The sequence below is a fragment of the Chironomus tepperi genome, unplaced genomic scaffold, assembly GCF_022539635.2.
Source record: "Chironomus tepperi strain 1889 unplaced genomic scaffold, CSIRO-AGI_Ctep_v1 contig_177, whole genome shotgun sequence".
Lineage (NCBI taxonomy): Eukaryota > Metazoa > Arthropoda > Insecta > Diptera > Chironomidae > Chironomus > Chironomus tepperi.
This window is the reverse complement of record NW_027226299.1, coordinates 851,849-878,027: the sequence shown is the minus strand read 5'-3', so window position 1 is coordinate 878,027 and position 26,179 is coordinate 851,849. Positions and strand designations below refer to the sequence as shown.

The 26,179-nt window shown below is 31.4% G+C and overlaps 1 protein-coding gene across 2 annotated transcripts in view; it reads left to right on the top strand.

Annotated features, from left to right (window-relative positions):
- The window catches only part of GATAd (GATA zinc finger-domain containing protein GATAd), a 122,901-nt gene that overhangs the window by 86,072 nt on the left and 10,650 nt on the right, over positions 1 to 26,179 (top strand). The window contains exon 1 of one of the 2 annotated variants that reach the window (XM_070638803.1): positions 18,406 to 18,693. The exons of the other annotated variant lie outside the window; for it this stretch is intronic. Within the exon in view, the coding sequence (XP_070494904.1) occupies positions 18,640 to 18,693 (54 nt within the window). The 5' untranslated portion in view covers positions 18,406 to 18,639. Of the gene's footprint in view, positions 1 to 18,405; positions 18,694 to 26,179 lie in introns of those variants that run through there. 2 annotated transcript variants of the gene reach the window in all.

Sequence of the window (26,179 nt, the reverse complement as noted above, 5' to 3'; positions counted from 1 at the left end):
ATTTCAGTAGTTTTGAAAATTTTCAATTTTGGGTTTCAAAATTTTGAATCAAATTTTGACAAATTTCAACGGTTTTCAAAAGTTTGAATAGCATTTTTGAAAGTTTGCATGTTCAAATCTCAAAGAATCGATTTACATTTCTATGATTACAAACCCAATTATCCATGTAATTTGTAAGCTCCACATGGCTACACACGCAATTCAAATTCATCCAAAAACCGATCAAATCATTCCAACAGAATCAATTCTGATAAAATATAATCATTAAGCTTAAAATTTGCTGGTTTTTGTAATAAATACAGCAAACTTAAAGCAGGAAGGTATGCATTAAAGTCAATTCATTAACGAATTCTAAAAAAAACAACATCAGATGTTCAGCACACATAAAAAAAATATTTCGCATTTGGATGGTAAAAAAATACAAAATGAGAGAAAAGAATACCGAAAAAATGGATATTTTAAAGCAATTTCCGGTTCCATCTTCCCATAGTTAAGGTACTTTACGAAATACAATACAAAAAGATGATAATGATGATGATGGTGAGAGAGAGAGAAAGGAAATGTGGAGCAAAGAAATAAAAAGATCAGAATATGTGAATGTATAAATTACACAAGACTTAAACACATTTCGCGGTGTGCGCACGGAAGTATAGATAACTTTTATCTCTGCTGTCTTGTTGCTTTTCATTTCATGTTCGAAATACTTATTTTTTTTTTTGGTCCGTTTCACAATAAAGCTTATCCAACAATCACGTTTCTTGTGCGAAATTCAATACATTTTGACTTAATTGTATAAAATGTTATGCCAAATGTTACATTAAAGACGGAGGGAATGGTAACTATAATTATATACTTGATATTTTGTTTCTACTAAATGTTTAATTAATGAAATGTGAAGAAAATTCTTAGAAATTAAATTCTTCTCGATTTCAAATATTTATTATGTATTCAATGGAATTAAAGAGTTTTTGTAAACAACAAGCCGTCTATAGTACCCCCGATGTTATTACAAAATCTCTTTTTCTTCCACAAAGGAAACATGTATTGAGAAATATGCAAAGTTAAAATGAAATATTAAGCTCACGATAAGACGCGACAATGTACTTACATTTTAAAACCTAAAAATGCAAAAGTGATTGTTTTGATATCGGCACAACATGAAACATTGAAGCATGATTCATATTAATCTCACATGCTTTACCTTTCCTCTCTCAATTACAACGTGACCATGTGAGAAGGAAGCAAAGACAGAAAGAAAGATTACTAGTAGGATGATGTGAAAATGAGACGCATTTGCTCTAGATTTAAACGGTTATTTGAAATTTGAATTTTGTACGAAAACAATAATTTGTTTACATTTTCCACATGACATTTTTATCCATCAAATTTGAGTTAACAAGGCACTTAAATGTCACTTAAACTTATGAATATGATAACAATTGTGTGAGCAAAAACATCTGTATATCAATTTTCCAGTGGATTGGTCTGAAAACAATGAATTAGACTTTTTTAATTTGCAAACTTTAATCTGAATCTTGAACTTTAAAGTCAACTGTGCAAAATGAACTCAATATGAACAAATATTTGTTAAAAAAGCAATTCCCAAAAAGTAAACTTTTAAGATTGAATGAAATTCGTAGATTCACGTAAATTTATTTCCATCGTCTTCTGCTACCGCAAAAAAAACGACTAAACAGCTGAAAATAAATATTTTTATGGTTTTTTTGTCTGATCACTTTTTTTTTATTTTTGTTTACATCGCGAAATTGAAAAGAAAGAAAGAAAGATGAAAATATGAAGTAGGTAAAGGAGAAGAAGAGAAATGAAAAAAATAAAACAAATTTTATCTTCTTCAATTTCAATCGTTGCCAATTTCTTTCAAAAAAAGATGTTTTTACAGCGACGTACGACATTAATTGCCAACTTCTTAATTTTTTACGAGTGGAATTTTAATGATATGCTATAATTTACATATGGACAATGTTTTCTTCAAGCTGAGAATTGCTTTATATACATATTGGAACTTATACCACAGCTGCCATTATCCCTATTGACAGTTCCGCTTATTTAAGCGTTCAGTTTATTGTAAAAATCTAAGTAGTTACTGTGTCTTTAATGTTTTTCGTGTTCTTTATCAATTCCATGACCATAACAACAAAGCTCAGCAAGCTCGTAATTGCTTAAACGAGTATTGCTCACTCTCGCGCGCCCTCCATTATACATGTATAATGTAAATCCATAATATCAAGACAATTAGATTAGTACAATCAGTTGTGGAGGTTTTTCCTTACTCAGAGTGCTACTGACACTCGCGAATGGCTATATAGTGAGGAGAGAGAATGATCAAACAGGAATCAATTTGTGTGGGTTGTACACAATTGTTTATTGCTGCCGTTGTTGGCATGATCAGAACCTTAAATGACCATTAATGTATATATTTCTTACATTATGCGATCTCCATTGCTCCGTCTTAAATCTGACCACAGTCAATAGCCAAATCAGATTTTTTTTTTTTCAATTAATGAATGACCATTCCATTCAAGCACTTTCTAATTATCATCAGTAAATTCATTTATAAAAAGCTATTTGGCATGCGAGTCTACAACCCAAAAATATGAATGAAGCCTGAATCACTTTTCGACATTGTGCGCAGATTTCAATTCACATAACAGCTTGAGGTCAAAGGTGTTTACTGTGTGTCCATAAATGGCAGGTTTTTTTCAACATTTTCATTTTTATTTCATTTTTTGAAATCATTAAATCAGAGCAAATGCTCTGCACTTAAACTCTCGGGGGCGTGCATAAATATTTTGAAATTATGTGTACATTGATCATAAAGTTTTTTCTTTGCAAATTGAAAAGGCGTCAATTTGCGGTAAATTTGGCGTTTGAAGTGACACACAACAACATAGTGCGAGAGACCCATTGGAAACTATCAAATTAATGCGCGCACATAACAATTTAACATGTTACAAGCAATTCTGTTTAAGCTTTAAGTACAAAAAAATTAAAATCGAGATCAATTGACATGCTTAGTAAAAAAAACAACAACTTTGTAGAAAATAAAAACAGTCACACAATTAAGCTCGAGTGTAATGAATAAGAGATAAGACACGAAACGACATTACTTTGAGTAGTCCATTAATATCTCAATCTAATGCCACCACGAAATGGAATAGTCTATTTTAAGAAGCCATAAGTAAATGAGTCACAGTAGGCGTTTAATTATAACGCACATATCATGTGTAGCTTGTGACGTTGTGGATATCGATTGATAAAATTAGAATCGTCGTCGGTTTTGAGGATAGACAGCTGATAGTGGAGTTTATTAATTATAAAAGGTGGAAATGTCGATTTTTATGTCTATTGACTGCGATGGTTTTGGAAATAGATTGTAAATGCTTCTTATTGTTGTTTTTGTTGAATGTTATTGATTGAAGCTTGGATATTTGGTGCTGATAAAGGCTGAGAATCGTTAATTCAACTGATGTTGAAGGTTTTTCCTAGTTTTAAACTTAATTTTCTTAATTTGTGAATTTAATGCAATGTAAACAAAATTATTTAACGAAGATTTTGACGAATCATTTTTAAAATTTTGAAAACCGTTGAAATTTGAAACCTGAAATTAACAAATTCTCACAGCAATTTAAACTCCTCCCATTTGAAATAAGGCTAACAAGATCAAGTCTACAAGAGCAAAATCTAAGCTAGAATACTAATTGAAAAATCTTAATTACTGCAAAACGTAGCAACATTCCCATTCGGAATTAATCTCGTCTCTGATCAAATATCATAAATAAAGTAATATCCAACAATTCCATATAATATATTTTTAAATGCGATGAAGCTGTACATTTAAAAAAAAATGAAAGAAGATAAGACACAATGAGTATGTGAAAATATGGAGGTGTCACTTTAGATAACGAAATCGTCGATCGAGCACTGCCGTTTTTAATGAGGGGAGAAATAAAAGCACTTAAATGAATATATTTCTTACCTTCTTTCAATTCCTTTCGTTAATTCATTCGCATTTAAGCAGTGATCAATTTTTGTGTGTGCTGTTTTTGGACAAGTAATCTGAAAGGCAATGATGGGCGACTGAAGAAGAAGTGATCCATCAAAAGACGTTGCAATAAAGGTCTTTGACAAAAATATACAGACATAAAAATTATGATTTGCTGATGATGATAACGAAACTTGAAATTATTTACGACAATGACCATCCAGATATAAATGAAGACGATGGCCGAAAGAAATATTATTTTAATCGACATCCATTTATAATTTTTTTATTCCTCTCTGCCTTGGTGTCAAGATAATTATTATTGTGTATTTTGAGGTAAAAATTCACATACATATCCCATGCTATGGACATCTGAGTGTCAAAAATATTTCCAAGTTTTATAACGTTCTTTTCAAATTCAAAATTTAACGGACTTTTTAAATTCAAAAATTGTCGAATTTGTCAAATTCAAAAATTAACAGTCATTATTTTTTTAAAAATCAAAATAATGAACAATTTCGACATTTCCGTGGCTGGACATAACCCACCACGACAAACTCTTTTTATCAATTTGTTTCCCGCGCGCACATTTCTGTGTATAATATGACAAAGACAAAATAATATTAATTTTATTTGAAAATGGCAGAAATCCCCTCAATCATCATCAAAAAGGTGTGACAAATTGTCGAATCAAATTGAATTGCTGCTGTTACTGCTGCTCATAGAAAAAAAAACCGAGTATATATGGTCATCCATGAAACCTTTGTCCATTGTAATCACTATGTCATTTTCATTTTGGGAGCTTTTAAATGGGTGACAAAAATCTAATGTAAGAGAAGCCACAAGATATTTTTTGTTTGTCGGTAGACATAGAAGCGGATATGAAGATGACTTTGAAAAGTTCCCTTCCCCAACAACACGATCAGTGCCATGACGAAGACAATGTTTCCATTATCTTCTTCTCATGTGTGTGAGACTTTTTCGTTCATTCATTCATTCCATCATCCATCCATTCCGAAAAAAATGCCACAAAATAATGGAACCTTCTGATTAAGAAATTCTATAAGACCATTTTGACGGATTAATGTGGATTGAAATTGATTATTATGATTGTGTGTGAATTGGGTATGGAAGGCAAAAGGCACAAAAAACTTAAGTCGATATTGACGAAGAGAATCGACATTAAATTGGGGAACTAAGACGCGAGTGATGTGATGGATTTATATTGAATCATTCATTTACTGAGAGATGATTACAAAACGCGAATCGTCAATTTATGATGTTATTTTATTTTTATTTTTGTATATCCATTGAAACATTGAATTATTCCATAAATAGATAGCGCGAGAGATGCGAGTATCAATGTTAGTGAGGAATACTCTTGGGATTAGAGTCAAGAGCGCAGATTAGATAAGTTTATAAATTTAACGGTTTTATAAAATTCAAATTTTGTTATCTAAAATTTTGAATTTCAAAAATTCGTTATAAAAATCAATATTCATTAACTACAAGTCCACAAGTCCTTCAGACGTCCAAAATGATTAAGTCATCAGCATCAATGTATAACAAAAGTTGCGCCAAAAATAGAGAAGGAAAAAAAATTGAACAATTACGTGTAATACATTGTGTGCTGTTGCTCATAGAGTAAAAAAATATATAATATTAGAAATAAATAAACAATTTTTAAGAATTCGTTAGGGAACGTCACGTAATTCCGTCATTTTCAAATATTAAAATGCCAGAAGGTGCGGCAATCACTTACTTTACAAGTTACTATGTTTGGAACTGTACAATTTGCAATTTAATGACAAGGATTCATTAAAAAATAATTTTTTTGGCTTTGTGCAATTCGTTCTTAAGAAACTGCCGAATAATAAAGTCACGCAAATGCCAAATAGAGCCATTTATATAAATTACCGATTAATAATCAAAAAAGATTTGACGAAAACGAAGTGATTAATCATTTTATGAATAACTTTATATATAATGCAGGTTCTGATCTTGCCTAAGTCGTTAACTCTCGCTCACCTCCACTAATTTTATCTCTAACGTCAATTTTCCATATCGTCTTGTGTATTGTGCCTGTGTCTCTGACTGTTAAGTCGCACGTACGTGGGCATCTCTAGATTTAAACGATGATTGTTCAATTTATATTAAAGATTTATATGAATGACGGCGGCAAAATAGAAATAGAGATTACAATTGCGCCTGTAATTATATGTACGAATGTCCATAAATATCATTTCTAATTATTTCTAATACAATGCAGACTATTGCCTCGATTTCGATATAATTTTTGTGTTGTTATTGTATTCCTATTTATCATAACATCATGTGGCAGACACAACCCTTCTCATATTCGATTATATTTCATTAGTATTTTCTGGTTCAGCTTAATTTGATTTACAGAATGATTCAATGAGTGCTTTATGACTTTTTTTGTGGGTGGGAATGTAGATAGCTTGACGAAAATTCATTTATTTGGATTATAACCTCAAAAATTTGTTAAATTTGAGATTCTAACCTCAAAATATTACAAGTTTTTAAAAAATAGTCATAATCTAGTAGTTCTTGGAAATCTAATATCAAAATAGCGTATTCATCTGAATCATAACCTCAAAATTTCATACATATAAAATTCTAACCTCAAAATAAATATTGATAACATTAAATACAATTTTCCTAGAAACACAAAAAATTAAGCCGTCACTGTCATAAGCGAAAATAAAGGAAGACAATAAATCATAAAATTTCGACCACTTGAACATGTGAACGGAAGCCATACAAATATAGAACAAAAGCAAATATCGATTAAACAATTTATATCAATAATTAATAAAAAATTATCACTGACAATGACAAAATTGGTAATATCGAGGTCATTTTGAATGAAAATGTAAAGATAGAAATAAGAAGTATGTTGTATGACGTCAATATTATTAATGCGAGAACTTTGAACCGAGCTCGTTTATTTTTCCACTTAATTCGCTTCATAAATTGATCAATGTGTGTATTTCTTTCTGAAAAATATCTTCTGATAATATCAAATTGCCTTCTACTGCTTATAAAAACTAATACAATTGCAGCTGCCGCTTTTATATGTCACTCCTAATTTGGTATGATTGCATGATATCAGCAAAAGGTTTATATTTTCATGCTACATCTTTCCATCTCACTCTCTTAATTATTTTATATCTCTTAGCTTACTACATTATTATTATTATTGACTTAGTCAGTATGCAGTTTGCAATCTCATGTATACTTTCAACACTGTCGACGACACTAATTCGTCTCTGATGTCTCTCGCTTGTCTCCATCTCACTTACTCTCGGCCCCATTTTGCAATATTTTAATTAATTACAGACGATTTGAGATAGAGTCCCCTTGAGTATGAAGATATGAAAGAAAAGTTTCTGTTGATATTAATCACATGTGAATGCATTTTTTTTATTTTTTATTCCTCATCGCTTCTCATCCTCTGTGCGGCGCGCTTGTATGAGTAAACAAGACATTTATTATGAGGCATAAGGCAGATGACGAAAATAGAATCTTTTTTTTAGGCAATTGCATTCAATGCAGCGATTTATATACACAAAATATTATATATATTTTTTGCAAGTGTATTTTCAACGTGCAGAAAATGACAAGAGAAAAATGAATGAAAAGCACAGCCGTGCTGCACCCAATCACATGTATGATAGTGTGAGTGCATGATATCTAAAAATAACTGCCTCGTATGAAATACAATTTTTTGTGGCATATGATAATAACAAGAAATCTAGAACACACACGACACGATCCCCGAGAGAAATTTAATATTGTCGTGCCTTGGGTCTCAGAAAAAATATACAATATATACACAAGAAAATATAATAAAGACCAGATGAGAGCTGTAGAGTCTTTTTTTACGAGTCATGTAAAATGGCTTGTATTATCAATTGAAAAATCTTTTGTTGTCCAAAAAAATTCTCACTTTTGCATTTTACCTCATGTGAATTTCACTAGAAAGGCCTTTAACTTCATTTTTTTCTCTTCCTGTCTTATCGACTTACAGCAAAAATTTCTCGCCTTTCTTTGCATAAATTTCATATTTTCTAGTATCATGCAGAGCTGAGTGCTTGATATGTTGATGATATTTACTTGATTGAGAATGAGAAATGAAAATTACAAATTCAGCGTATTCAGCTTTGCTGAATTCAGCACTTTTAGTTTATTCAGCTTAGCTGAATCCAGCAAATTCTAGTTCGTTTGCTTCGGATGAAATTCAGCTAATTCAACACAGCTGAATTCAGCATATTTAATGAATTAATAGTCTAACTAACCCCAGTCCACAGCACAACCAACTCTGCAACCAAACCTTTCAAATTACAATTTTCCATTAACCGAGAATGCTTATCAAATTACAATGTTGTTAGTTGGCAGCCACGTGAATTTCTGTATGTATTTAATAATAAGTATATTAGTGAATGTGAAATATTTTTTAAATTACTCATTAATCTGCTGCTGCCTGTGCTGCTATAAAGCTGAAATCAATAATAGCATAGAATAATATTAATTAATATACAATATGTATTGTGTAGATAGATATATACAGTATTATGGGTATGGTAACGATTCTAGATAATGAGTCTCAAGAATTAAGCAATCAATGGTGCAAAAAATAAAAAAAAAATATTGTAATCTCATTAGCGATAATAAATTCCTTATAGAAGCTTTTTAACAATCAATACATGTATATGTGTGGATATTTATAAATCGGATTTCCAATTATAAAAAGACCGGTATGATGGAGAAGACTGCAATCGCCCGATAAAGAATCTACACACGCAGCACATTTTGGACGAAAAGAATTATAGAAAAAATTTCCATAAAAATGATAAAAAATTTCTGATATTCTTTATGGTCTTTTACACCCACGTGCATTTTTTTCATGTCTTTTGTTAACACGAGAATATAAAGTGATACAAAAAACTTTATTTTTTTGTGTGTGTATTTAAAAACAAATTGCTAAGCTGTGCCTTGATTGATTAATCGATTTAAAAGACATAGAAAAAAAAGTCCATGAAACATTAAAGTTCCTAGAAGTAGAACTTTTCGTTGCTTACATATGCATAGTGTTTATTTATATCTATGTTGGGTGTCATAAAATAACTGGCAACATTTCCTGGTACTGCGGCAAAACTTTCATGAAAAGGCAAGTAAGGAGTGACGATTGATTCTCAATTCTATGACGCTAAAGAGTTTTTATTAAATTTTAACGGTTTTTTGAAATTTAAATATTTAAAACGATTATGACATTTCAAAAAATAGTTGTTTTTCCCCTGATCATTATTAATTTTCCCACCTCGAAAAGTTTTTATGAAATAAAGCCGAGATAATCAATCAATTACCAAAATAACCTCAATGATATTTTATCTACAGACTGGCACAAATCAAATCCAATAAGCCTAAATTACACAACTTGTTCCATTATCGAATTAAAAACAACAAATTCAATCAGAAGGACAAAACAGAAATGCTTTTGGCAAGAATGTGGCTTTATTACAATAAAAAAATTGTAATACTTATTCTGCCATCAATCTCACAATCTATCAGTGTGTTTGGCTTGTTGTAAAGTACAAATACGGTTATTCATTGTCAAATGACACACAACAGCTCTTATCAATATCGCATACCATATTTATTATTTCTCATTTTTTTGCATATTCAATTTCCCACTGCGACATGTTTTATTTCGTTTATATCAAGTCTCAGAGACACTAAAAATAATCGTGATTTTTTATTTTCCTTACATATTCTCAATATTCAAATTCAATTTATACTCGCTTTTAAGCGTTCGAGTCCGAAGTGAGTTGAACGATAAGCACTAGAAGTTAACAAACAGCTACCCGAAACTGGATATTTTTATCGCACACTCGCCTTTTTTTCCAGTTAGTGTCCCATTACGTTTGCTGCTCGTCGAGTGAGATAAAAATATCATTTCGCACTTGGTAGTTATATGCTGAAGTGGCAACAAACACTATGTGTAGTAGACCGAATGCTACTGAATCGATAACGATTAAGAGACCTCTGAATGACACATAAAAATATTTGTGTGTAGATAGACTTCAGGGTTGATGCCAAAAATAATGCTTCGATACTCAATTTTCTATCAGTTCTCATATTCAAAAAATATTTATAAATGAACGTTTATGATTAATGGATTTTGCTTGTTTTTTTCTCTCGCACATTCATGATGTGCGCATCGCCATAACAACTTTTAATGATATCATATCACATACTCTTTTTTTGACGTGCATGAAATCAGCGTGTGTTTTTATCACTCGAGTCTCTCACTATCGTCCAAAAGTCACAGACACAGACAAGCTAAAATTTGAAGAAATAAACAATCATCGGAGATAAAAATGAGTTGGTCACACCAAAAAAATAGAAATTTACATATCTAATCAGCGAATAAATGGCAATAACTTTGAGCCTTGATTGTTGTCTCATTAAAAAAAAAGATTTTTTTTTTTGTTTAAAAGAAAATTATTGTCTTCCGAATAAGGAAAGAATACACAAAGCGACAAAGAAGAAAGAAGGAAACGACAGGCTAAACGATTAAGCAAAATTTGCTATGAAAAATAGCGTGTTTGCTGTGTCATTTAAAATTGAAATATCTTCTTCATTAATTATTAGATATTAAAATTAATTTTCACAGTGATAAATTGTTATTTTCCCCATAATTATTATTTTATTGTTAATTCCCTTGAAATGATGAAATTTTTCACATATTTAGTGCCAACGTTTGAAAGAACCGTGACGAAATGGGGATCAAAATATCATTAACTTGCTTGATTAACGGCTTTTTTAAATGTCAAAATTTAAAATTTTTGAAATAAAATTTCTTCCACTTCGTAAAGTTTTTTGCAATTTATACTTTAATTAAGCCTTCATTGTCAATCATTTGTAGTTTTTATGATAGAAAAAAGTGGCAAGCTAAGATTAAAGTCCATAAACAAATTTTAAAGTTGCCAATTTTGGAAAATTACAATAAAGTCTTCAAAAACACGTGTTTTTGGACTAAATATCAATTTTAGATAAAAATGCGTTCTATAAATCCACAAAATTTATAAAAATGAAGACAGATGCTCACTTCCAGCCAAAAATATCATCAAAAATAATATTTTTCTTAGACATTACCCTTGAGATATGATGTTAGACACATCAAATATCATTTATAATACGAGATAGTAAAAAAGGTACTTATCACAGGCACAAATGACAGAAAATAAATGTGAACATAAAATGTGTTCACATATCTATCCATTTTGTGCTGACCACATTCTAATTCGTCCATTTATACCAATTTATTATTGCTAACATATTCTTATTTATATGAGTGTAAATCGCCATTTATGATTAGCACTTTGAATAGCTCATTTCATTAATTGCTTTGTACCAGTAAGAAATAGGAATAAGAGTCTGTGTTTGTGCGTATGTAGCATTTCAAGAAATAGCTTTTGTTTCCCATATCGAATCAAAATGTATTTTTAATACCAGCAAAAATAGCCTTTACCAGTCAGCCAGTATGTTAAATGTGGTGATTAACATACAAACACCATCTATCTTGAGCGATTGCTTCTAGTTTCCCATAATCATCAATTTTAATAGAGAAATTAAACGTTTCTAACGCAATTTTTTTGCTGCTCACAACATTTCCATGCTGAGGATGCCGCAAAGTTCCATAAAGCACTCAACGGACCACATTCATTTATTTTTATCATATTTTTCATTTTCATTCTTTCACATCAACTCAATTTATTATTCAAGATGATGTTGATGGTTGTGTGAAAGGAATCGATGGGTGGCATATATTGATCAGAAGCTACCACCATTACACATCCATAAGTGCTTCTTGCTTTCTTTGTTGATGTGGAGAAATTTTATTTTTTTGCTAGCATATTTTTCTGATCATCAGTGGCAGTTGTTTGATGGATTTATGGGTGGTCAATTGAAGTGATGGGATTTGATTTGAAAGTTATAGCCGAGAGTTTGAAATCTGGAACAGTAGCTAAAGAGTTGTTGAAAACTCAAATTTTAAAAAGTCGTTAAAATTTGAATTTCAAAAAGCCGTTAAAATTTGAATTTGAAAAAGTCGTTAAAAATCAACTTCCTATTTTTCCGTAATTAAACTCACAAGAGTCGCTTTATACATGCAGGCATGGAATTTTCTCGTATAATCTCAAGTTTCACATCAAATTAATGTAAGAAATGGAAAATTTCCACTTAAGAACATAGTCAAACAGTGATATATATAATTTTAATAAGCTGTTCTATATGTATTCGTGGAATGGAACTCATCACCATTTGGCAATATCATTTTCCTATTTGACTCACTTTACACGCGTTCTTAGCACACTATAATGTATTATAGTGTGTCGATCCTCATCTTAATATTTATTAATAGCCATTATAAAAAACATCTGGAGTGCAGTCAACAGCCAAGGCATTTACTCTTAATATAAACAAAAAGTTTATCTTAATTTTTTTGTTTTACTTCTTATTTTGCTGCTGTTATTGATGCACTTTTACATTATTTTTTTCGCTGTTTTTTTCTGCCTGCCAGTATCGCTGATAAATTTCCTTTTGCCACTTCCTTTCAACATTTATAAACATTTACACAAATACACATTCAAGCCTTACAAAAATCAATGAACGTCGAGTCGAGATGGAACTAAAAATAAGTGCAAGATGAAAATTGCAGTTGCAAACTTGTGGAAAATTATTGCACTGCAAAGCGTCATAAATTTTGTGATTATAACAAGGCGGGGATGTGAATGAGAAGCAAAATAGTGTGCAGTCTTTCTGTGTATACAGCACATACAGTTTGAAGATGCACTTTTGTAGATAATTTTGCGTTTTATTTTTAGACTTTATCATGCACTTACAATCGGCACTAAAAGTAAAATGCTGTGCACACATATTTTTCTCCTATATCCTCCATCTTACTCACTCTATATCTCTCTTGACTAATAAAAGTGCAATGAAAACTATATAATATGTACTCGATTACTAAAGTATAATGTGGTGACAGTTAAATTGGAGTGGGCGGCAAATTGATTAATTTACGATCATTAATTGTTTTATTCATGTTTGTCTGCCATTCCACCAAATGTGATCAATTAATTTTGTTATTTTCGAACGCCACTAATCCTGATTTTTATCATTACTTCGATTTTAACTTGTTTTTGTCGCAATTCATAATCTTAGCTTGACTTAGAAAGTGGGACATTGAATTGTGATACTTTGGGGCTGGACTATTGAGCGCTTTTCAACTGAGGATACATAACGGATATTTAAAATTCAAAAATTTAACGTCTTTGTAAAACTTAAAATTTTAACGGTTTTGTAAAATTCAAAATTCTAACGGTTTTGTAAGATTCAAAAAATTTCAAAATTTTAATGAATGATCACGATTAACTTTTGTGTTACTTTATGATTTACTTGATCCATAAATCATTTCTTAATCACCTAATGTGCCACAGGCAACACTTTGTCAAACTGACCCACACCTATGCAACTGATCATAGTAAAATGCACTGAAAATGAAAGCATGCCACAAGAGTATAAAGTGACAAACGTTTTGTATTTAAGCATAAAGTAAGATTAAGGAATAATTAATTAAATTGTTTAAGCATCGATGTGAAAAAGAAGTTTGCAGAAAATTTTCATTTCAAACCTTCATATTAACTTATTTAAATTTTTATATAGCAATAATTTGATATCATTGCTTAATAAGGTGGCAAATATACAGCATTAAACTTCAATTTGAATTGAAATTGCATAAAATACAAAACATAATGAGCCTCAGAATGCAAAAACAGACGTTTCAGGTGTGCCGAAAATTATTGAAACAATTGTTGTCCATATTAGCCAAAAATTGTCATGCTGCTTATTAGCTTTTCAACACGATAAATTTTAATTAGCTTTTTTTTTCTCTTATGTCTCATCTCAGCTGTATTTCTTGTTGCTGTGCTGCTTTCCGATAATCTTCTGATATATTTTTATCTCACTCTTGCTGTTTTCCCCTTAGCGGATGAATGAAAAATACCTATCAGGCTTTTAACATGCCAAAAATAAATCACATCATACATATGATGTATTTTGTAGATTTTTCATCATTTTCATTTTTCTTTCGTTTTGAGAAAAAATGATGAAAAATCGTGAAATTAAAAAGAATCAAGAGAAGTTTCTTGTAACACGAAGTATGGTATGACATGAAGATGAAAAGAGGAAAAAAATATGAAAATCATTTTCAAGCACTGAATGGCAGCAGAGAGACATTTCGCAACAATTCATAAAGTGCCTATCAAAAATGAGTAGAAAAAGCTGTAGTTTTGTGGTAACTGATGGGGAGCATATGGGATTCGATTAAGCAGATTAGAGAAATAACTTCAATTCAGCACTGCTGAATAACTTCAATTCAGCGCTGCTGAATAACTTCAATTCAGTGCTGCTGAAAAACTTCAATTCAGCTCAGCTGAATAACCTCAATTCATAGATTCAGCATCTTTCAGCTCAATCAAAATGACTGCATCCCAATGACAATCTCAAACATAAACACCTAAAGTGCCTTTCAACATGCATGCGCTACATGAAGAAAATTGTCTATCACATTCTTGTTTTTATTAAATTGATGATGAGATACGATTTTTCATCTTTTTTAGAGGAACCGCACGCGAGATTTTCGTAAAAGATAATGAAAGGAAAATATTTCGATGTAGAAAAAAAAGAGCTGAAAAACTAATTACTGAGATGTCAAAAAAGACTTTATTTGCTATTTTGCTGCTAATCTAATCACTCACTGCGGCAGTTGATGACGATGATGATAACCACTCGAGATGTGTTGTAAATTAAACACTCTTTTTTGACGTCAATGTGCTCATCGTCAATGATTTTTCAATGATACTAAATGTGTTAAGTTCATTAGCATCACAATATGTATGAAATAATTTTTATTATTGATGCTTGATTTCATTTCCATGCGGAAACATTCGAAAATTTATAGTTTTTAATGAATTACATGAAATATGAATTATCATTTCTCTTTAACACACACATTCGAGCATGCAAAAGATATATATCGAACAGATATTGCTAAATTTAAATGAAATGAAATGCTATCCGCCCGCCTGCCTGACTAACTAAAGTTAGTTCTATAATTATCAGCCGTATTGCAAATGTTGTTTCATATCACGACATTGGGTGAGTCATTAGGAAAACCTACACACAAAGTTATAGTCAAAGGAGAAAAGAAATGACTTTAAGACTTCTATTGCCTCATTGATACTAAGTTATACACTTATAATCAACTCTAAATATGCTTCATAAATTGCAATTAACAAGAATATGAATAAAACCGCAACAGAATATGTAAATTATCAAAATGATAATATGTATGCGGCTGCTGCTGCTGTTGCTCCTAAAAAATCATACACATATGTATCGAGTGATAGACATACGGTGAGAGAAGAAAAGAGAATTGAAAAAAAAGCTAGTAATTTCCAAAGAAGTTATTATTAATCACGCGCATATTCGCATCAGCTGTGAGCAAACGACCCAATGATTAACCTAAATTTTTTGTTTTCCTACCCATTTTCGTTTTCGTTGGATTACATCATGGGGGGAAATGAATAGTTTTACGTATGCGGATTGCCGATATGGAAATTATTTACATTTTGAACCGCATAAAAAGTTCAATTATTTATTATTATTTTTTTCCTCCTCTATCATTCATCTCGCATCTCGATATCTTCGAGGTGAAATATGAATGCAGAGTGTGTCTGTGGATTGCGTTTCTCGCACCACCGCTATAGCCGTTTTTAAAAGGGCATCAATCAAACGCAGCTGTAATCAATCATAATTTTTTTTGGTGGCTCTCTAATGACCTCCGTTGCTCTATCATTAGCTAGCTATTTTTTGTTACTCTCAGCAATATCTTACAAAATACCTTGTTACCTCCAAAATTAGATGCCGCGATCTCTCGTGACATGAATTTTATTTCTTTAACTTAATTGAAATACAAAAAGAGTTGTGAATATTTAATGCGGACTGTTTGTTTATGATTTGGGATCCTTCAAAGGTCTTATCATCTTATGGAAAGAGACGTTTAATGACAAACGAATGATATGGATATAAAACATGCTATAAAGATTTAAAATGTCAGGAATTAATTGACGAGACCCAAAAACACTTTTGTGAAGTTTGGCTGATTTTTATGAGTTGCTGGGACATGTAGGGGTACATACCCTGATGATTCTAACTATCTGATCAAAAAGAAATGCCACCTTAAGCAGTATCTAGTCATCTAGTCATCACTGTTGCCAATTCAGCAGAAATCCTTGAAATTCCTTGCAGTCAGTCTCGCTAAGATTCCCCAAGACAATGTTGCAATCCCCAGAAAACATAAAAAAATATTCAAACTCACTCAACCGTCATTAGCAATTTCCCCATTCATATCTGCTCATACCCATAAAAAGAATTCTCAAGAAATTTCAGGCAAAAAAAAAATATGACACAGAACTCTTGAGAAGCTAGTGGACGATAAAGATATAAAGATTTCTTAGAATCAGACCCGACATGTATTAATCAGCGAGTGATCTTACACTCGAGACTAAATTCTTAAAAATGTACAGCACATCATTATCATTTTTTATCGTACATAGTCTTTACTTAACGCACTGTCTCTCATATGTCTTACTGGTCATGATATTTTCCTTATGGCTTTCACAATGAGTTCCTTGACATTGTATGTATATTCATATTTACTTCTTATTATTTCTTGTTTCTCTCGTGTTTCTCTGTTCACTGCTAAAATCGACAGCCGAAATTCATTATCAATGCCCGGCTTTATTCAATAGCAACAAACCGAGATGATGTTATGGACGAATGAGGAATATAAAAAATATAAAGTTTATTTATTCCACGCATGCTGAACTGATCTCACATGTAAATTGTATATTTCTTTCTTTTTCATGAGATTTTCTCGCGTTGTCATCACATTTTAACACATTCTTCTTTTCACAATCGCCCGGAAGAAGAAGGAAAAAGAGTAAAAATAATAATAATATTATACACAACAAAAGTCTACATATGATCGCATTCAGCTGTGTGTATAGATTGAAATCAACGACATTTCCACTTAACAGCGAGAGAATCACACAAAAAAAAAGTTATTTGATGACAATGAAAAAAAATATACATAAAAGCACACTGAACCACGCTCGAAATAGTTTATGAGTTTGTCTCCAATCATCATCGCGTAATCAGTTTGTTGATGAGAAATCCAATGACTCATTCGGTCTTTTTCTATACACAAATATCGAGAGAGATATCACAAATACAATCATGCTTGATTTTTAATATGCACATGTGTTTCTAATTTTTTTTTCTAGCGAAATTCAGATTCAAAATAATTTAGATAAATTTTGGGGTAAATCTGTTATGATAAAGATAAATCTTGTTGGAGGTTTTCTCACTTGGAAAATCTCAAATCATAAAATAGCGACTGAAAACAACAGATTTTTTTTGTTTATTCAAATATGATATAAAGATGACTAGCACGTTCATAGATTTATTGCTTTGTTTTTTCTTCTCGTCTCTTATCACCACCGTATAAATGTGTAAGATGCGCAGCTATGAAATAAAGAAGATGAAAAGTTGAAGAGTTATAGTGCTGAAAGTTATTAGACGTAGAATTTCTGTTTTTACGATTTTCTGCTTTAATTTAGATCTTCTCTTGATTACTCCATGCGGTTTAGATTTTATGTCGTCTATTTCTGGTGCCACAAATGGATTCTACTATTTTAATGACTTGTTTCCAACAAAAATCAATGATTTTATGTTTTCACGCTACTTTTTTGTTTACTGAAAAATCGCAAAACTGCGGGAAAATTTCAAATTCTAAAAGTTCGTTAAATTTTCAAAAAACAGTCAAATTGAAGATGTCAACTCAATTTACCCAAAACTCTTGTCAGAATGCGCTAAAATTTGGTCACGACTAAGAAAAAAAACTTTTTCAAATGAATCAAAAAAATATTTGTTATTTTTCGTGAGAAATAAGCTTTTTTTCACTTGCTTACACATCATTTTCATTGCTTCACTTGGTATTTCGTCATTTGAGGAATCCAACAGAAAAGAAACGAAGAAAAAAATATATATTGTTGATATCACAGCAGAAAATATTCTCATTGTTCAATACAATCGTAAATGTGTTAGTCAACTCGATATTATCTCCGAAAAAAAATCAAACTAGGAGAGGAACTAGTAAAAAAATGAGCAAATCACTGTAGGAAATTTCCCAAATAAACAGTCTGATTTCATTTTTTCTCACTTAATGTGCTTAGTCGTTACGCAGTCTTCCTCTGGTCCATTCACACAAAGCATTTTAAGCTGAGTGTATCAATTATTAATATTGTGAAATAAGAAGTAAAAAAAAATATATTTAATGACATAACTAGTGCGTGTATTAGTGCATTTAATCTATTGTGAATATTACGAAATTAAGTTTATTATAAAAGACTTTATTCGCGTACCTGAAAAAAAGAGACTTTTCTTCCTTTATTTGTAAAGTTGAATGTCATTAATTGAATCCAATGCCAGTGATAAATGACATACAACAGCATATGGCGTGTCGTGGAGAGCTCACGGTAATTGATAAATGATTTGCTTAAGGCACAAATAAAAAAATGTATAATTTCCAAAATAAAAACACACACAAGACATTGCTTGTGCGAGAGATCACGGCACATGAAAAATTAGTGGAAGTGAGATGGAATTGGACAAAGTCAAAAGACAGAAATGGAGACAATAATGCCAAAACATTTATTCGTTAACACACCCACAAGACTTATTCAGAATTCTTTCTTTTATCCATGTACAGTCTCAAGCTTTGAGACAGAACAGAACTGATTAAAAAGTTTAAATGTTAAGACACGGTTCCTCGTCTCAACTCGTGTGTAAATAATTCATAATATAAATTCGAGTATGTGTCATTGCGGTCTGACTACTGTTGCAATTGGTGTCGTATGTTATATTTATTCATTTTTAAGCGCTGATAATGAACCGCATTTAATCACACGAAGTTGGCCTTAAATAAGAATAATAAAATGAAAAGTCTGTAGGCTGAATTACTGTGCAATTAGTCAGATACAGTTGCCCATATGCGAATTTATACATATATATCTGTATTTAAATTGTCCATACCATTTGAATTTAAAGAACAAAACAGTGTTGCTTGAAGGGTGCAATGATCTGTAACGATCCTTACAAGACAGCCAACAAGCAAACGAAAAGAACTGTAAATATTTCGATCGATCTTAAACTTAAAAGAGTATATGAACAGAAAAATTAATCACTTCCTCCACACCAAAGTTCTTGCGCTCATTTCTCCTTATTTTATTTGCCTTTACCTCTTCAGTAAAGAGCAGAACAACATCGACTTGAACATTTATTTTTATTTATTTTGTGGGCATTTGAGATGCACTGACATTGACACTGTTAAATTGTCAGATAATTTGGATTCACATTAATGTGAATGTCTTAATAGCATTCTTAAATGTGCAATAATCTTCATCCATTTGCAATAACTTATGAAGATTAAATTAAGTAATTTATTTACACGAATGTTGCTTGCTACTTTATGATAACGAACATACCGAAGCATAAACGGTTGGTGAAATACATTTGGAAAGTTAGAATGGAACTCAGCTTGAGGCGCATCGACTGTATATTTTGACTGATTATTGACAAATTGATGAGCATTTCATGATCCAGTAACTTAACCTCGATCTTTCAACAAATCAACAAACAAAAATATTTCAAACTACAATTAACAGCCTAAAACATCAATTTATCAAGACAGTCATACCGTTTATCCGCTGTAAACATAATTAACGCACACATCTACCTCACACAAAAAAGTCCATTAAAATAATAAAGGTTCTCACAAGCCTTATATGCGCTTAACTCCATTGAAGCACAACAAATATGTTACGATTGATGTATTTTGTTTCATAATTTATTTAATAATTTATTTTCAATTACAATTTCGAAAGGAAAAGTAGTCGAAAGAGGAGGAAAAAGAAAACATGTCGGAAACTTAAATTCATAATTCTCCGTCATGACGGAGAGCTGTAGAGCTGTAGACATAGAAAAAAATATTAAATTTTTAAAATCCAGATTAGTTATAATCGAGAGCTTCATCTACATCAGGCCTCAACAGTATGTTACTGCTGCAGTTAATACCTCTTAAACATACATCCAACAACGTGACGGAATCGCGGCATTTAAGAGACTAAGAGAAAATTGCTTAAAGCACCATAAAACGCAAACATGAAATGCCATAATCTTTATCTATTTAACGATTTCGAAAATAACATTATAAAATTATAGTGGCGTGCATAATGCAAACGGCTAAGATTAGGATTTTCGGTTAATTACTTATAACATGGACATGTCACATAAGTAGCATGTAGAGAATTGTTGGTTATATTGACTGGTAATCAGGAGATGAAAAAAGAAAGAAAACCAGTCGATGAATCGTAAAATTATATTTTTATATATGCGGCTTTTGAGCAATTGTCAATAATATTTATTTTTCCTGGTTAAAGTCATTAGACCATATGTTGACAGTCTATGATTCAGAAACGTGCTGACTTTAAGACTCAAGACTTGAGCTTGATTATTCGATTAGAAATGCAAATTAGCTATTAAAATTGGAAATGTGGGGTATAAATAGACTCAATTGCAGCTGTGGATTGTCACATGGATGGAAATGTGAGGAACTAGGGACAGACTTGATGTTGACTAGGCTATTGCGAGATTTGAGCTATATTTTCGAAACTATTGAATCATTTTCATAAAGAATCGAGTATAATATATTGTCAACATAGTAGCTGTCTAGAAGGTCAATCAATTTCTCATAGCTTAATACAGCTGTCGATTGTGAGCAATCAAATTTCTAAGAAAAAAAGCAAGTTTTAAAAATATTTTTCAGCCTAATCATCTAGTTGACTAATCACTATAATCTAATTTTGCGTAATTCAGCTTAATCCTACCCCCAACTCAATCACTCATCCTTGAGTATGACTTTGAGATAAAAATTTTCACGCCACCCATGAAAATGCTCATTATGAGATTAAACTATAATCCAATATACGATTATTTCATAAACAAACTTAATTAAATTTTTTTTTATGAAAAATTGCCTTAAACCAATTAACTTCCAATGCCATTCATACTTGCCTAGTGTAATAGTCGATGTCATATATTGTTTAATCATATTCTACCGCTTCCTTTATATTATTTTATGAAAATTGCGTACATACAATTACGATTTTACGATTTCTTAATGAATTCGAGAAGGAAAGAGGTAAAGAATTCTCAATTGAACCTCAAAAGCCACTTAAGTCAACATCAATGGAATTAGAAATTCTACTTAATTTATTACATTCGTAGCATGCCGTCAACAATAAGTACAAGAAAATGATTCGCTTGGCAGAAAATAAAATTATTCTGATTTATTTTATTTACACATTCTACATAATAATTTCGTATGAGGTACGAGGACGTAGTAAGAAGAAGATACTCTCTCGGTTGTGTGTGGCATAAAGAAAAATCCATCAAAAAATGAGTGACTTATTTCGGGATTTCTTTTTCTTTTCAAATGCATATCGCACACACGACTTGTGTATGTTAATTTCATAGTTTATAGTTAGTCAGGGATGTAGGCAGGATGGGATTTAGGTCAAGGGACTGAATACTATGCACACTTAAAGGTGGTCCATTCGGCAGTCAAATGACTGCCAATCGGGAAACCCATGATAACTACAACAGCTACTTCTGCTACACTAATTGGGAACTCCCAAAAATATTGTGTCCACATGCCCAAAACCAATGAGTCATCGAAAATAACTAGTCACATCAAACACGGAAGTTGCACAAATTTTTGAAATATTTCACACATTTTTATCAAGAGAATTCAATCATCGTCCAATATATCAGACATGTAGCATGTTCAAGTATGTGTAAAAGACATGAAATAATGTAATCAAGTGCGAAGAAGAAGATCCCAATGAGATATTACAAAGCGATGATTCCGTGTCAATGACATCATACGTTTAAATATTTATTTAAGGAGATTCTCTTCAATTTGTCTTCGCTCAATATATTCAGCTCATTTGTGTGTGCGAGTTCCATGCGAAATGCCGACGAGGGCGAAATATTATACATTTATGCCAACATGCAAATTATTATGGATGAATTAACATCACGCATATATATTCGACAAAAATAAAGAAGAGAGAGACATATGCACAAAAGAAGCTCAAACCGCGCATTCTGAGGCAAATTGAATGTTAAATGCAAGGCGTTGATGTCACTGATTGCACTCTACAAATGGAATTATTATGAAGAAGAATAAAAAGACAATAAACGACGACAAAGCAAGGGAATAAAAAAAGATTGAAATTATAAACCACTGCTGCAATTGCTTGTGATTTCCGTATAGTGAAGATAACAACGACAAAGGGAATCGAGCATTTACAACCTTGTGACGTATGACTTCTTTTTTTGTGCAATTGCACGTAAATCTACATCTACTACTCTTACAACTTTATGTATTACTACTATGTAAGGTCATAGGAATTAAGTACCATAATAATTCTTCCTTAACGACCCCACTCGTGGAAATGGAATAAAGGTGCAATAAACTGCAGCAGTCAAGCTTCTCACTCCATATTAATTAATTTTCATAACTGTGGATCATTTCTGTTTTTTCATGCAATCGCCCTTATGTCTGTCGTGTGTCAGTATATGTGGGAAATGTCGCTTTCCACTTTGCTGACACGAGGAAATTGCGGTAAATAATGAAAAGTTTTTTGGGTACAGCTTCCAATTTTTTAACCTCTTTCGGACTTTTCATCGTTCACCTTCAAGGATCGGAACTTTATGATTCATCGATAACCTTTGGCGCATAAAGGTGTATTTATGAAGTTCCGTGCAGCACATGATAGGCTGGAGTGTTGATTATGTGATGTGACACTGCAGACAATGTAACATTCAGATCCTAAGCTTCGTTTGGATGCAGTACGATGCAATCAATAATTTCATAAGACAGCTGTAGATTAGATGAAGTGTGCAGCCCGGGCAAAATGTGTAAAAATGTAAAAATAATTCACAAACACAAAAAGTATGAAGGAATTTTCTCACTTGCACAGGCTGGCGCTTTAATGCATCAAATTAGTCATCATCAGTCACACACAAAAAAAAGGTTGACTTCGTAGACACTCACAAGTACGCAGTTGCTTGATGCCATTGAGAATTTGCAAAAAAGGCAATTTACGAGCATGCCACTTCCTGTAATTTTTAAATAATATCGCTATGAAAGACGGGGTGACGATAAAATTTAATGGATATTCTCTCATGACTTTAAATTTAAATACCGCAAATGCCACCGCTTGCAAAAAATAGCTTGCACAATCAATGGCATTATTCGTTCATCTTCTTACTTGTGCAATCAGCAAAATGTGCATCTTTGACTTGCGCTTTTAATAAAAATTGATTATAATCTGACGAAAAAAAAACAGTTTTTCGTTTGAAAAGTAAATGAAAATCTAGCATGAGCATGTAACTATTTATAATGTCGTCGACGATATGGCAAAAAAAAATGAATTTTTTTCTTCGTCGCCATCAGCCAAATGAGATAAATTTATTCTTGTTTTTTCACATTTATCATGTGGAAAATGTGGAAAAATATGTTTTATTTGACTTTGATTAATTAATTTAAGTCGATCGCCCTAAATTTTAATTCTGAATAATGATGGTGATGTTTATGACCTGCGAATTTATGTATATGATCAAGTCACTTGATCGAAATATTTTTGCCTTCATCTTCGTCATCATTTCGTCTGTCTGGATACTTGATGACACATCAGAGTCACACTTTTATATCTTTTCCCACCGTACCCAATTTGCATATTTGTGAATATTTTTTTGAATAAATAATCAGGCATCTTTGGATGAGGTTGCAAGAATAAAGAATGCTTAGTATTGAGTATTAGAGAAGCAATTATTGTGCCATAATGGATGCAATTAGGATTAATCTGTTTAATAATAAGCCCATTGTGTATATACATATGTGACATATCAGAAACATTTGCCAGATACAGATGCATTTTAGATTATGCATTGTTTATGTTTAAATACTCATTGAAACTACAAATAAGCTGCTGCAAAAATAATCAATTTTATATATAAACACATTAGCTCTGCATAGTTCCTCAAGACTGATTTTCTCTCTCACAAATGAATTAAAATGTATACACAAAATTGTAGGATCTATGTAACACATTGCAATTTACTCATCAGCAATTGACCAGCACTGAAAATTGCAAATTGCATTTACTCGCCATATCAACGCCATTTGAATGTGATAGCTATTTTCACTAGTACAATTATATACACTATGTGTGCTGGATCGCACACAATTTGTTTATTCAATTAAAAAGGCACAAAGAGCGTGAAGAAAACATGGAAAGAGGAGAAAAAAATGTATTTCAATTTTTAATTTGCACATTTCGCGAGAAAATCAAGAATGTATGCATTAAGAAGAAGCACAGCTGTTAGAGCGCATAAATTTTAAATATCTTGCATCACTTACTCTGGATTTTTTTCATTTTTTTGATGGAATTCCTCACTTCAAGATTTATTTGACTAAAATAGCTATAAATAAGCACTAATATGTAAATATTGAGACAGAATAACATTCTACAGAACTGAGCAGATCTAGAAACAAAGAAATAAGATCCTATAAGCTGCTTGTTGAGCAATAAAATCCATTAAAAATTTAAAGCACATGGAAATCACGAAAAATCAATAATGTAAAGACACACCGACGAAAATCTCACATTTCATACATTTACCATAAAATATTGCACATGAATAAATAGGTAAAGCCGAGTGATATGCGAGTGCAATAGAAGTTAACTGGAAAAAGATGAGAAAATGAAATGAGAATGAAATAAAAATTGCAGGCAATGAAGAAGAAGGAAAGAAAAAACCTTTTGATCTTTCACTTCATTTTAAAAAGAGCATCTTGTTTGCAACTGATGATGATGATGTTTATGCTGTTGATGTGCATAGTAGGATAGTAACATCCATTAGCTGAACAATGTAATAGTATAGATGAGAACAATAATTTTCCATTTTACTAGATGCTGACACCAATCCTAAGCACTTTGTAATCATGGAAATGTCTTCGCATAAAGATCAATCACCAGAAATTCTTCCGTTTTGTTGCTACAAACATTTAATGTAGTGTTTATTCACGAAAAAGCCATAAAAGCAGCGCAAATTAATTTATCTTCTTTTCATTTCATTTCGTATTATTTTTTTTTTTTGTATTCTCATATTGAAAACACTGTTTACAATTCTGCTCAGCGCACATTGTTTGTATTGTCTCGTCTCAAAGCCCGTTACATTGTTTGCACTATTTTCATGCAATTTGAGAGAATAAACGATTTGATAAAAAATAAATAAGAAGTGTGAGAAGTAAAAGGAATTGCAATTTACGTGTATATGGAAAATTTATACTTAACGTCAAGAATTGGAGTGAAGAATAGATTAAGGAAATGGTTTAAAATACTGATACATACGGACATGCACGATTGTGCACATACAACGTATATTTGGCAGCTGTTAAGTGTGAAATGTTCTTCTTTCTCGTCCTCATTCTGAAATTTTATATTAATGTTCATTCAGTTATAAGATCAATGGCTTTTACGTAGTGAATGTGATAAGAGTTCATGCATTGAAGTCACCATATGGTGATTATGAGAATATATATTGTGTGAATATCTCGACAAAATGATTATAATGGAACAAAAATTGATAAAAATTTCAACGGATTTTGATATTTTGAAATTTCTTCCTCCACCTCGAAAAGTTTTTTTCGAATAATTCATCAAGTACTCAATGAAATTAAGTTTATAGAACTTATTTAAAAGCAAAAAAGTGGCAAGGAACGAAAAAAAAATTCAAACAAACTTAAAAGCTGATCAGAACTGAAATTTCTCTAACATAACCTATAAAAGAATCTAAGCAACCAGACAAAGTGTGAATTCTAACTAAGAACAA